The following is a 13,563-nucleotide window of genomic DNA, read 5'->3' on the forward strand; positions in this document are numbered from 1 at the left end:
TAACCTGGATATTAACCATCTGTCAAATATTTATAGTATATGAAAATATTCTTCTATGAAAAAGGATATTTAATTTTTGAAATGAAAGTTACTTTCATAATGTGAGAAAAAAATTGCTACTGTCCCATTTCTTTATTTTTAATTTTGTTTCCCTTTTTATAGATTAAAACTCAGGAAAGATAAAATGGACATAGCATAATGGTGCAACGATCTTGAAACACCGCTTTACAACCATAGAACAACTTCAGAAGTTGTTAAGAAGTAAAAAATATTTTGAAAAAGATAAAAAATAAAAATAATTTGAATATGCTCAAGAGTATTCCAAGTTCAAGGCAGATTTGAGAACCAGTAGATCAACTTATTGTACCATGAATAAAAATTTAATAGATAGTATAAACATGTCTCTTTGCAAAGACTTGTTCTCTTCTTCTTTTTTTTTTGCTTTTTGAGTCACACCCAGTGATGCTCAGGGGTTATTCCTGGCTCTGAACTCAAGAATTACTCCTGGCGGTGCTTGGGGGGCCATATGGGATGCTGGGGAGCGATAGCACAGTGGGCAGGGCATTTGCCTTACAAGCTGCCAACCCAGATTTGATTCCTCTGTCCCTCTAGGAGAGCCTGGCAAGCTACCGAGAGTATCCCGCTCGTAGGGCAGAGCCTGGCAAGCTACCCGTGCTGTATTCGATATGCCAAAAACAGTAACAACAAGTCTCACAATAGAGACGTTACTGGTGCCCGCTTGAGCAAATTGATGAACAATGGGATGACAGTGTTATATTGCTACAGTATAAACATGATGTTAGTAGCTAAATAGATTTAAATTATTCTGCATTTTAAAAATATTGATTCACTATGAGAAACAAAGTTACAAAATAGCTTATTATTTATTTTCAATTTTACAATGTTTGAATACCAATCTTTTCACCAGTGTCTATTTCTATCTAGCAATGTCACCAGTATATCATATAAAATAAAAAAAGAAAATAAATAAAGAGAGTAAGAAATAAAATAAGAAACTGAAGAATGCATTGAGCCTCACCGTGTTTTGAATATGCTATTGTTAAAGTGATTTTCGGTTTCAGGTAGAAAATCCAAAGTTGTTTTTATGTTTGAGTTGCCTTTTCATACAGTATGTTCAAGTGATCCAGAAATATTTGTTTGCATGTGATAATCCAGTGTCCACTCTCCTCTCTAGTATCCACTATCATTTGTACATTATTATAATTTGAGGAAACGTTCCTTCTATATTTTAGACTTCACCTCCTTTGTCATGAATTAAATTTCTCTCTCACTTTCTCTTGTCACTCTCTATCTTTACATATATCTACACTATGTATCATATGTCTATCCATACATATATGCAATCACTGTCACTGTTATCCCATTGTTCGTCAATTTACTCGAGCAGCACCAGTAACGTTTCTATTCCTCCCAGCCCTGAGATTTTAGCAGCCTCTCCTTACTCGTGTATTCCAACAATTGGAAGCTCTTTCAGGCTCAGGGGAATGAAACCTATTGTTACTGTTTTTGGCATATCGAATATACCACAGGTAGCTTGCCAGGCTCTGCCCACGCAGGCGGGATACTCTCGGTAGCTTGCCGTGCTCTCCAAGAGGTATATGACATATATATATACATACATATATATTCATATATATAATGGTATAAATACATATAATGCTATACATATATATATACACTCTATGATTTGTTGCCTACTGTCTGAAATCCATGAAATATGGTGTGGTAATTATGGAAAATGTGTAGGAAGTGTCTTATAATGTGTCTGGAAAGTGGCCTGGAGCATGATGGCGGTTGGGTAGTGGAGGTAGGCTGCCAGGGCTGGATCCCTTGGGGCAGGGAGGGTGATCATGAACAATAATTAGATGAAAAAATGTGCATTGCCACTTATCGTGGAAATAAAACTTAAACATCAAAAGATATCATCTCACATCTCTGAGTTACAGTGGCCTATTTATAAAAGGTCAGAAGCAACAAGTGCTTGGGGTATGTAGAAAACAAGCAAACCTCTAACCTGTTATTTCAAATTAACTATTATTTCAGCCTCAGTGAAAATATATAGAAGTTTCAAAACATCTTTTTTAAATTCTCCATAAATTATACCCTTAAAACAGTTTTGTAAAATAATATTAACTCAGTAGAAACAGGTGAAGAGATCTTGCAAGCATATTTGTCATTTCATTAATTACTTTCTCTTTTGATGTTTTCCTCAAACTTATATATACTTGCCTTCCTGATGTAATTAAGTTATTTTTCCTTTATTTCTAATTTTGTAAAATACTTTACCATGTTGTACCTTTCTTCAACCATTATCTATTCAATTGAATTTTAACTCACATTCTCATTCCTTTGCTAATCTGTTTTGTGTGAAGTTAAAACTTATTCCAATTTATATGCAAGCTTTTGTTCTTTTGCTCTTAAAAGTTTACAATTAGTAATCTTCTAGAAAAATTGTACTGATTCAGAAACTAAAGTGGTCAAATGTTCTCATAACCAAATCATATATTTTATGTTGTAGGATTTGAAATTTCTGAAAACCAGAAGAAGCAGGCTGCAATGACAGTGAGAAAAGTTCCTAAACAAAAAGGTAAAATCTCCTTTAATTAAACATCTTCCTTGTCCACTGTCTTTACTAAGCCATATTCTATTCACATTCTTATACTTATGGTTGCTTTCATTCTCGTGGGGTGATAGGGAGTGTCTGGGTTCCCAGGTATTTCTAACAACAAGTGTAATATGGTTTTGAAGGTTTATTTTAAAATAAAGGAGGAGGTATACAGGATCTTGTTTCCGGCTCTCATTGGGCCTGGAGTCTGAGGTCGCAAATATCTGCTTTATCTAGTTCTGTGGGGCTTCAATCATGCATTAGGTTCGGCCTGAGTGTCCGTAAAGCGGCCTGGAGCATGGAAGTGGCTGGGTACTGGAGGTTTGATCCCGCTCCAGGGATCAAACACAGATGACCCACCCTACTGGAGTCAGATAAATACCTCACCGGCAGACCTCCACTACCTCCACTACCCAGCCACCGCCACGCTACAGTCTGCTTTCTGGACTGTGACACATCATAAGACACTTAATACCCATTTTCCATAATTTTCGCACCAAAGTTGAAGGGCTTCAATTATGGTGTGAACCTGTAAGGGCGATTGGAGGCATCACGAAAAGCCTCCATTCCTCTTGGAGAGCATGGCAAGCTACCAAGAGTACCCTGCCTGCAAGGCAGAACCTGGTAAGCTCCTAGTGGCATATTCAATATGCCAAAAATCAGTAACAACAATGGGCCTCATTTGCCTGACACTGAAAGAACCCCAAATTGCCGGAGTCCGGCTCCGGAATGAAGACCACCGACTCAGAGATGAAGCATTGACCAGCAGCTATCGAGCTGAAGGCAAGGTTTATTCTCAAGCAAGCAGTTATATATTCTTAACATACATCTGCCCAGGCACGCAGCCAAGTCAGAAGATGTTCTCATGAGTTATACATCAAACAGACATATCTTGTGTTTGTCTCAGGATGTTCTCATCAAATAATAGCAAGTCAGATTATTCCCAAGGTTACTTAGAGCACGACGGGTATGTACGTGCAGGATGTGTCCTGCTTATCTTGGTGGTAGATTTATGGGTGTTGGAAAGTTCTCAAGTAAATGTATGAAGTTACCTTCAAAGCCCCTCTTTCAAGAGGCCATCTGCACAGGACTCTCCCAAGCCCCCAGTGCAGGTCATATGGAGTTTAACTGCACAGAACTCTCTCAAGCCCTTCTTGCAGTTCATACAAAGTTCATTGTCCCACGCTGGTCTCTAGTCTCTAGTCTATGTGCTCTAAGCAATCCCACTACACCAAATATGGCAGCATTAAGAAGGATGAGCAAGGAGAGGCTGATAAAATCTCAGGGACAAACTAGACTGAAAAAACAAAGAAAGACTAAAATGCCTCTGTGTACTTTCAATGCATGTATGCTGGCCATCAGAAGTATCCATCGAGGACCTGATGGTGCAAGTGTCGAAGATCAAGTACAACATCATTGGTACAACTGAAAACAGAAGACACTAATCACATCATGCCATTTTAGACACTGGAGAAGAACTGTTCTTTGGAACATGCGACAACAGAGGCATTGGTGGCGTTGGTGTCCTCATCAACACAAACGTGGCCATTACCATTGATTCTTTCAAATGCCTAACGTCCGAATTGGACGATTACGCTTGAATAGATGTGGCTCAATGCGGGCAGTTTCTATCTTTGTTGTCTACGCACCAACATCCGATGAAGAAGATGAAGAAGGAATTGAGAAGGTCTACATGTAACTGGAGAAGTTCTATAAAGAAGATCACACCTTCTAAAAGATCATTGTTGGTGATTTTAATGCCAAGATAGGACCAAGAATGTGGTCTGAAGAATTCCACATTGGGTCCCATGGCCTAGAATGGAGCAAAAAGGGTGAGACACTGTGTGAGTTCATCATTTTGACCAAGACTCACAGTTCTCATGGTAACTCACAGTTCCAGAAGGCAGAATCTAAACATTGGACTTGGGAGTCTCCCGATGGACAGTTCCACAATGAAATTAACGACATCATATTCAATCAAAGGTTTTGCCTGACCGATGTCACTGTTGTCCCTAAATTCCAAATGGGATCAGACCACCATCTTCTTCCTGCAAAGTTCTAATTCACAGAGCAGGGAGAAAGGTCTGTAAAGTTTAAGTTTAAGAAGAGAACTCCCAGAATGACCACAAACTGGGAGCTCTTTGGCACTATTGTGGCAATGTGGGAAGATGCTGTTGTTGACAGCATCGAGGAACAATACAATCGACTGGTTCAGCACCTCCATGACTGCGCGAAGAATGCCAAGAGTTAGAAAGCCACAAACAGAGGCCTGTCTTCAGAAGCTCTCGAGCTCATTTACCAACATGGTTTGGCAGGAGCCGCAGGCAACCACAAGCTAACATCCGAGTTCACAAAACTGTTCAGAGAAATGATAAAGGAAGACCTCAAAAAGAGAAGAGCAGCAGTGTTGGTTGGTGTGGCAGAAGCCGTAAAAAGTATTCGCAGTGCTCGCCTGTTCTTCACTAACTACAAGACCAAGATGACTTCCCTCCGACGTCCTGATGGATCTATCACATCTTCCAAAAGGGCAAAGGAAAGGATTATTCACGACTTCTACTCTTCAACAGCCACATCTACCTGCCCACATACCAAATTCCGCAGGATGGATATGTCATTCCCAACATCTTCCCTTCTGAAATACGACAGGGCATTTCATCAGTAAAGATGCATACAGTACCCGGTCCAGACAAGGTCAGACACGAACACCTGAGGAATCTGCCGCCAGTACACGTCAATAAAATGGCTCAGCTCTTCACACGCTACCTGTCGGTATGCAAGGTTCTCTCCCAATGGAAAACCAGCAGCACCATTCTGTTTTATAAGAAAGGAGACATCCATCCACAACATAGACAACTATCGCCCAATCTGCCTGTTTGTCATCTACAACTTGTTCACTTGAGTCATACTGAATATACTGGCAATGCGCCAGACGAAGGTACTGTGCTTGACCATGTGAGCAAGCTGGGTTCCAAAAAGGATTCACCATGATCAACCATATCCACACAGTGACCAAACTCATTGAAGTTTCATGAGAGTTCTAGATGCTGCTCTGTCTAACATTCATCGATTTAAAGAAAGCCTTCGACTCTGTTGAGACTAAAGCAGTCATCGAAGCCCTAGCCAAACAAAGTGTTAAAACTCAGTACATCAAGATCCTCCGCGAGCTGTATTATGGATTCACCACCAGGATCTCACCATTCTACAAGAAAGTGATCATTGATGTAAAGAATGGGATTCGGCAGGGTGATATCATTTCACTGAAACTCTTCAGTGTCACCCTCGAGAACATCATATGACAACAGGAATGGGAAGAACTGGGAGTGAAGATAGACAATTGGCAACTACACCTCCTCCACTTCGCTGATGACATCGTTCTCATAATACCAAACATTAGCCAAGCAGCACAAATGCTGGCTGACTTTGACCGCCAGTGTGGAAAGTTCAGACTGCAGCTGAATGTCACCAGAACAATGTTCATGAAAAAGTAACTAGTCCCTGACGTTCCATTTGCTCTCGTTAGAACAAACATCTCCAAATGCAGCACCTATGTGTACCTACGTCGAGAACTAAACATGAGGAAGAACTTGGTGCCAGAACTGTGCAGGAGGAAGAGAGCAGTGTGGAACACCTTCAAGAGGATGAAGAACCTCCAACTCCGGACACATCTTTTCGATTCCACAGTTATTCCTGCACTAACATACGCCTCAGAGGCCTGGGCCCTATGAAAATAGGATTCAAACACTATTCTGGTATCCCAAAGAGGAATCAAAAGAGCTATGCAGGGAGTATCATGTTTCACTCAAGTGAGAGAAAGAATGCAGAGTTCTGACCTCCGTCGATGGTTAAAAATCAGGGATGCTGTCTGTTTGCCAGGGCATCAAAAATCAGATGGGCCAGACATGCTCGAGCAAATTGAAGATCAACAGGATAACAAATGAGACAAGTGATTATAAAATAAAATATTTTATTTAATTGTTTATTAATAGTATAACTTAATTTAGTTAAAGATAACTCATTGGGTACAGGAAAACATAGAATTATACTTCAAATATAAATATTGAAAATTAAACAAAGATTATAATAAATATATCGATTTTATTGCTGAATATAAATACATTAATAATATGTGAAAAACATTTGTTCTTTGATTTGGTGACTTTTTTATGAAGTCAAGAGTGCAAAAATAAAGGACTTTAAATTGAACTACATAGATCTCTCTTTCCATGAAACATAAACTAAAATATTTTTGAAAGGAAAAATGAAATAGACATCAATTTGAATATGAAATTAAACTTTTTAAGTGTTTTTCCTCATGACCAAAATGAACTAAAATGATAAAGATAAGGAACTATCTTTAATTTTTGGAGAGCTTAATCAGTTTAATTCATATTATATATTTTTAATTTTTATTCCTTTTGGTTTTGTTTTGTTTTGGTGACACCGGGAGGTACTCAGGTGGTACTCCTAGTTCTGAGCTCTGAGCTCAGTAATTGCTCCTGCAGGCTCATAAGTCCATATAAGGTGCCAGGTATTGAACCAAGCTGAGTCACATGCAAGGCAAATGACTTACCCACTGCACTATCAGTTTATATCATTATATCATTTATATAATTTACTTTCATTCTCATTTTATTCTTTTTTAATTAAAATTAAAATTTATTTTATTTTATTTATTTTTTATTGAACGACCATGTGGAAAGTTACAAAGCTTTCAGGTTTAAGTCTCAGTCATACAATGCTCGAACACACATCCCTTCACCACCAAGAATCACAGTATACCTCCCCAGTCCCCCACCCTGCCTGTGTAACTGATAAATTTCACTGTACGTTCACTTTACTTTGATTACATTCACTATTTCAACAAAAAACTCACTATTATTGTTTGGATTTTCTACCCCCTAAAGTCGGACCTGCTGAAAAGGAAGCATTTGATAACTTGTTTTCCATTGCTGAGAATGAAGAGCTCTGAGGACGAGTGGCCGCACTAGCGACCGCACGGTTTTTGATTTCTGTATCTTAGTATTTAAGTAACTAAGTCCAAAGAGATATCTTCCAGAAATTGCATCCTTGCAAGCTTGTACCTCTCAGCTACTTTATATTCCACATATGAGTGCAATCTTTCTATGTCTGTCTCTTTCTTTCTGACTCATTTCACTGAACACGATACTTTCCATATTGATCCACTTATATGCAAATTTCATGACTTCATGTTTTCTGACAGCTACATAGTATTCCATTGTGTAGATGTACCAAAGTTTCTTTAACCAGTCATCTATTTTTGGGCACTCCGTTTTTGTCCAGATTGTGGCTATTGTAAACAGTGTTGCAATAAACATAGAAATGCAGATTCCATTTCTATTATAAATTTTTGCCTTTCCAGGATATATTCTCAGGATTGGTATTGCTGGGCCAAATGGAAGTTCAATTTCTAATTTTTTGAGAATTGTCTATATCGTTTTCCAAATGGACTGGACCAGTCGGTATTCCCACCAGCAATGAAGGAGAGAACGTTTCTCCCCACATCCACGCCAACACCGATTTCTTTTGTTTTTTGGGATGTGGGCCAGTCTCTGTGGTGTGAGATGATATCTCAGTGTTGTTTTGATCTGCATCTCCCTGATGATTAGTGATGTTGAACATTTTCTCATGTGCCTCTCAGCCATTCAGATTTCTTCTTTGGGAAATTTTCTGTTCATTTCATCACCCCATTTTTTTTTATCTGGTTGGCAGTTTTCTTCTTGTGGAGTTCAACCAGTGCATTGTATATCCTTGATATCAACCATTTATCAGATTGGTACTGCGTAAATATCCTTTCCCATTCTGTAGATTGTCTTTGTATTTTGGTCACTGTTTCTTTTGAGGTGCAGAAACTTCTTATTTTGAGATAGTCCCATTTGTTTATCTGTTTTCATTTCCTTGGCCAGTGGCGTGTAAGCTTTAAATATACCGTTGGCTTCAATGTCGTAGAAGGTTTTGCCGACCTTGTCTTCAATGAATCTTAGAGATTCAGGTCTGATGTTGAGGTCTTTAATCCATTTTGATCTGACTTTTTTACATGGTGATAGGTGGAGGTCTAAGCCCATTTTTTGAATGTAGCTGTCAAGTTTTGCCAGCACAGTTTGTTAAACATACTTTCCTTGCACCACTTCACATTTCTTGCTCCCTTATCAAGATTAGATGATCGTATATGTGGGGGTGTGTGTCAGAGTATTCAACCCTGGTCTGAGGCTCTGCCTTTGTTCCAGGACCATGCTGTTTTAATGACTACCGCTTTGTAGTAGAGTTGGAAGTTGGGGAGTTTGATTCCTCCCATTTTCTTTTTCCAAAAAATTGCTTTAGCTATGCTTGGGGGTTTATTGTTCAATAAGAATTTCAGGATCACTTGCTCCATTTCTTTGAAGAATGTCAAGGGCATCCCTATAGGGATCACATTGAATTTGTGCAATGGTTTGGGGAGTATTGCCATTTTCACAATATTAATTCTTCCAATCCATGAGCAGTGGATGTCTTTCCATTTCCTCGTGTCCTCTTTCATTTCCTGAAGTAGCGTTTGTAGTTTTCATTCTACAAGTACTTTATCTCCTTTGTTAAGCTGATTACGAGGTACTTGATTTTTTGAGGCACAATTGTGAACGGGATTGCTTTTATCATGTCGCTTTCTTCTCTCTCATTATTTGCATATTGGAAAGCCATGGATTTTTGGGTATTGATTTTATAACCTGCAACTTTAATATACGGGTATATTGTTTCTGGGAGTCTCTTGGTAGAGGTTTTAGGGTTCTCCAAGTATAGTATCATATCATCTGCGAATAGTGAGAGCTTGATTTCTTCGTTTCCTATCTGAATGCCCTTAATATATTTTTTCTTGCCTAATCGCTATTGCAAGTAATTCCAGTAATATATTGAACAGAAGTGGAGAGAGTGGGCATCCTTGTCTCGTCCTTGTTCTCAGAGGGAAAGCTCTTAGTGTTTCCCCATTGAGGATGATGCTTTCCGTAGGCTTGTAGTAAACGGCTTTGACGATATTGAGGAAGGTCCCTTCTATACCCATTTTGGCAAGAGTTTTGGCAATTTCATCAAAAATTGGTGCTGGATCTTGTCAAATGCTTTCTCTGCATCTATTGATATGATTATATGATTTTTATCTTTTCTTCAGTTGATATGATGGATTATGTTGATTGATTTCCGGATGTTAAACGATCCTTGCATCCCTGGGATGAATCCCACTTGGTTGTGGAGTATGATCTTTTTGATGAGTTGTTGAATTCAATTTGCTAATATTTTGTTGAGAATCTTCGCATCTGTGTTCATCAGGGATATTAGCCTATAGTTTTCTATTTTTATGGTGTCTTTGTTTGCTTTTGGTATTAGGGAGATATGGGCCTCATAGAAACTGTTTGGGAGTGTTTCTGTTTCTTCAATTTTAGGAAAAGCTTGAGGAGAAATGGAAATAGGTCCTCTTTAAATGTTTGGAAAAACTTGCTAGTGAATCCATCTGGAATTGGGCTTTTGGTTTTTTGGAAGACTTTTGATTACCGTTTCAATTTCCTTGATAGGAGTATTTAGGTACTCCAGGTCTTCTTGGTTAAGCCTTGAGAGATTATAGGATTCCAGAAATTTATCCATTTCTTCTAGATTCTATTGTTTTGTGGCATACAGATTTTCAAAGTAGTCTCTGATAATCTTTTGAATTTCTTTGGTTTCTGCTGCAATGTCCCCCTTTTTATTTCTGATTTTGTTTATAAGGGTTCTCTCTCTCTTTCTTTTTGAGTCTTGCTAGTGGTTTATCAATCTTGTTTATTTTCTCGAAGAACCAGCTCTTGGTTTCATTGATCTTTCGGTTTGTCTTTTCGGTTTCCATATCGTTGATTTCTGCCCTAAGTTTTATTATTATCTTTCCTTCTGCCTGGTTTGGGCTCCTTTTGTTGGTCCTTGTCTAAGATTTTGAGCTGCGAAGTCAAGTTATTTATGTGGGCCCTTTCTTTCTTCCTGCGATATGCTTGCAGATCTATAAATTTTCCCCTTAATATGGCTTTAGCTGTGTCCCACATTTTCTGGTATTCGTGTCTTCATTATCATTTGTTTCCAGGTACCTTTTGATTTCTTCCTTGATTTCCTTCCTGATTCACTTATTGTTCAACATCAAGCCGTTTAATTTCCAGGTGTTTGATTTGATTTTCTGCATCTGTCCATGATTAACTTCTATCTTCAGTGCATCATGGTCTGAAAAGATAGCTGGTACAATGTCTATCTTGTTGATTCTCTTGAGGTATGTTGTATGGCCCAACACATGGTCTATTTTGGAAAATGTTCCATGTGCACTGGAAAAGAATGTGTATTTCTTTATTTTGGGATATAAAGCCCTGTATAGATCTATTTGCCCTCTCTCTTCTATTTCTTCCTTCCAATCCAGTATTTCCTTGGTGAGTTTTAATCTTCTTCATCTGTCCAGAGGTGATAGGGCAGTGTTGAAGTCTCCAACTACTATTGTGTTGCTCACAATGTTCTTCTTAAGGTCTGTTAGCAGCTGGTGTAGGTAACAGTCAACGGTCAAAGAAATTATTGCTGAAAAGTTCCCAGAGATGGAGAATGCAGGCATCCAGATTCAAGGAGCCAGAAGGGTGCCAGCTAAAAGAGACCCTAAAGAAAAACTCCAAGACATATCATATCATAGAATGATGAATGTCACGGAGAGAGACACAGTAATACAAGCAACAATATCGAAGAAAGAAATCACATACAAAGGAGAACCCCTTAGAATCACAGGAGACCTATAAGAGGAAACCTTCTAGCCGAGAAGGCAGTGGTGGGAAAAAGTGAAAAAAACTTAATAAAATGAATGCTTCACCAAGAACACTTTATCCGGCCAAACTAACATTCAAACTCGAAGGAACTATACACTACTTTGTGGATAAACAACAACTCAGGAACTTCATAGATTCAAAACCAAACCTAAAACAAGAACTAAAGGGGCTATTGTAAGACAAGAAAAACACCTACAAGCACAACAAACCCTTACAAAACCCCATGACAATAATCTCTCTTAATGTCAGTGGTCTTAATTCACCAATTAAGAGACACATAGTGACAAAATGGATTCAGAGACGGAACCAAACATTCTGCAGCCTGCAAGAAACACATCAGAATAGCCAGAACAAACACAGAATCAAAATCAAAGGATGGAAAAAATACTGCAAGCAAACAACTCCCTCAAAAAAGCTGAACTGGCCTTACTAGTATTGGAAAACATAGATTACAGGTAGAAAAGGATTAGAAGGGATAGTGAAGGCCATTTTTATTAATCAAAGGATATGTACAACAAGAGGAAATCACACCCCTAAACGTGTATGCACCCAATGAGAGACGAGCTAAAGACATATAACAACTGCTAACAGAACTTACAAGGACATTGTAAGCAACACAATAGTAGTTGGAGATTTCAACACCACCGTATCACCTCTGAATAGATCAACACGATTAAAACCCACCAAGGAAATACTGGCTTTAAAGGAAGAAATAGAAGAGAGAGGGCTAATTGATCTATACAGGGCATTATATCCAAAAAAGCAATACACATTCTATTCCAGTGCACATGAAACATTTTCCAGAATAGACCATGCGCTGGGCCACACAAAATGCCTCAACAGAATCCGCAAGAAAGACATTGTAACAGCTATCTTTTCATACCAAGATGGACTAAAGATATAAGATAATCATGTCCAGATAGAGAAAACCAAATCAAACACCTGGAAATTAAACAACTCGATGTTGAACAATGAGTGGATCTGGAAGAAAATCAAGGAAGAAATCAAAAGGTACTTGGAAACAAATGATAATGAAGACACGAGCTAGCAGAACCTAAGGGACACAGCTATAGCCGTGTTAATAGGAAAATTTATAGCTCTGCAAATATTTCTTAGGAAGGAAGAAAGGGTCCACAAGGTAACTTGACTTCACAGTTTAAGATTTTATAAAAGGACCAAAAAAAGAGCCCAAACCAGGCAGAAGGAAAGATATAATAAAACTTAGAGCAGAAATCAATGACATGGAAACCCAGAAAACAATCTGAAAGAACAATGAACCCAAGAACTGGTTCGTTGAGAAAGTAAATAAGATTGGTAAACCACTAGCAAAACTCACAAAGAAAGAGAGAGAGAGAGAACCCTTATAAACCGAATCAGAAATGAAAATGGGGATATCACAACAGAAACCAAAGAAATTCAAAAGATCATCAAAGACTCCTTTGAAAATCTGTGTGCTACCAAACAAGAGAACCTAGAAGAAATGGTTAAATTCCTGTAATCTCCCAAGGCTGAACAAAGAAGACCTGGAGAACCTGAATAGTCCTATTAATATCATGGAAATTGAAACTGTAGGTCTTCCCAAAAACAATAGCCTAGGTCCAGATGGATTCATTAGCAAGTTTTTCCAAACATTTAAAGAAGACCTATTTCCAGTTCTCCTCAAGCTTTTCCAGGAAATTGAAGAAACAGAAACCCTCTCAAACAGTTTCTATGAGGCTCATATCTCCCTAATACCGAAAGCAAACAAAGACACCACAAAAAAGAAAACAACAGGCCAATACCACTGATGAACACAGATGCGAAGATTCTCAACAAAATATTAGCAAATAGAATTCAACAACTCATTAAAAAGATCATACACCGCGACCAAGTGGGATTCATTTCGGGGATGCAAGGATGGGTTAACATTTGGAAATCAATGAACATAATTCATCATATCAACAAAAGGAAAGACAAAAATCATATAATCATATCAATAGATGCAGAGAAAGCATTTGACAAGATCCAACATCCGTTTATGATGAAAACTCTCACCAAAATGAGTATAGAAGGGACTTTCCTCAATATAATCAAAGGCGTTTATCACAAGCCTACGGCAAACACCATCCTCAATGGGGAAAAAATAAGAGCCTT

At 38.3% G+C, this 13,563-nt stretch overlaps 1 protein-coding gene across 7 annotated transcripts in view; it reads left to right on the forward strand.

Moving 5' to 3' along the window:
• Window positions 1–13,563, forward strand: part of ARHGEF9 (Cdc42 guanine nucleotide exchange factor 9) — a 421,659-nt gene that overhangs the window by 359,374 nt on the left and 48,722 nt on the right. For all 7 annotated transcript variants that reach the window (XM_055120363.1, XM_055120368.1, XM_055120367.1 and 4 more), the window contains one exon: window positions 2,540–2,608. In XM_055120363.1, coding sequence (XP_054976338.1) covers window positions 2,540–2,608 — 69 coding nt within the window. The remainder of the gene's footprint in view (window positions 1–2,539; window positions 2,609–13,563) is intronic.

This window comes from Sorex araneus, chromosome X (genome assembly GCF_027595985.1).
Source record: "Sorex araneus isolate mSorAra2 chromosome X, mSorAra2.pri, whole genome shotgun sequence".
In the NCBI taxonomy this organism is placed as follows: Eukaryota; Metazoa; Chordata; class Mammalia; order Eulipotyphla; family Soricidae; genus Sorex; species Sorex araneus.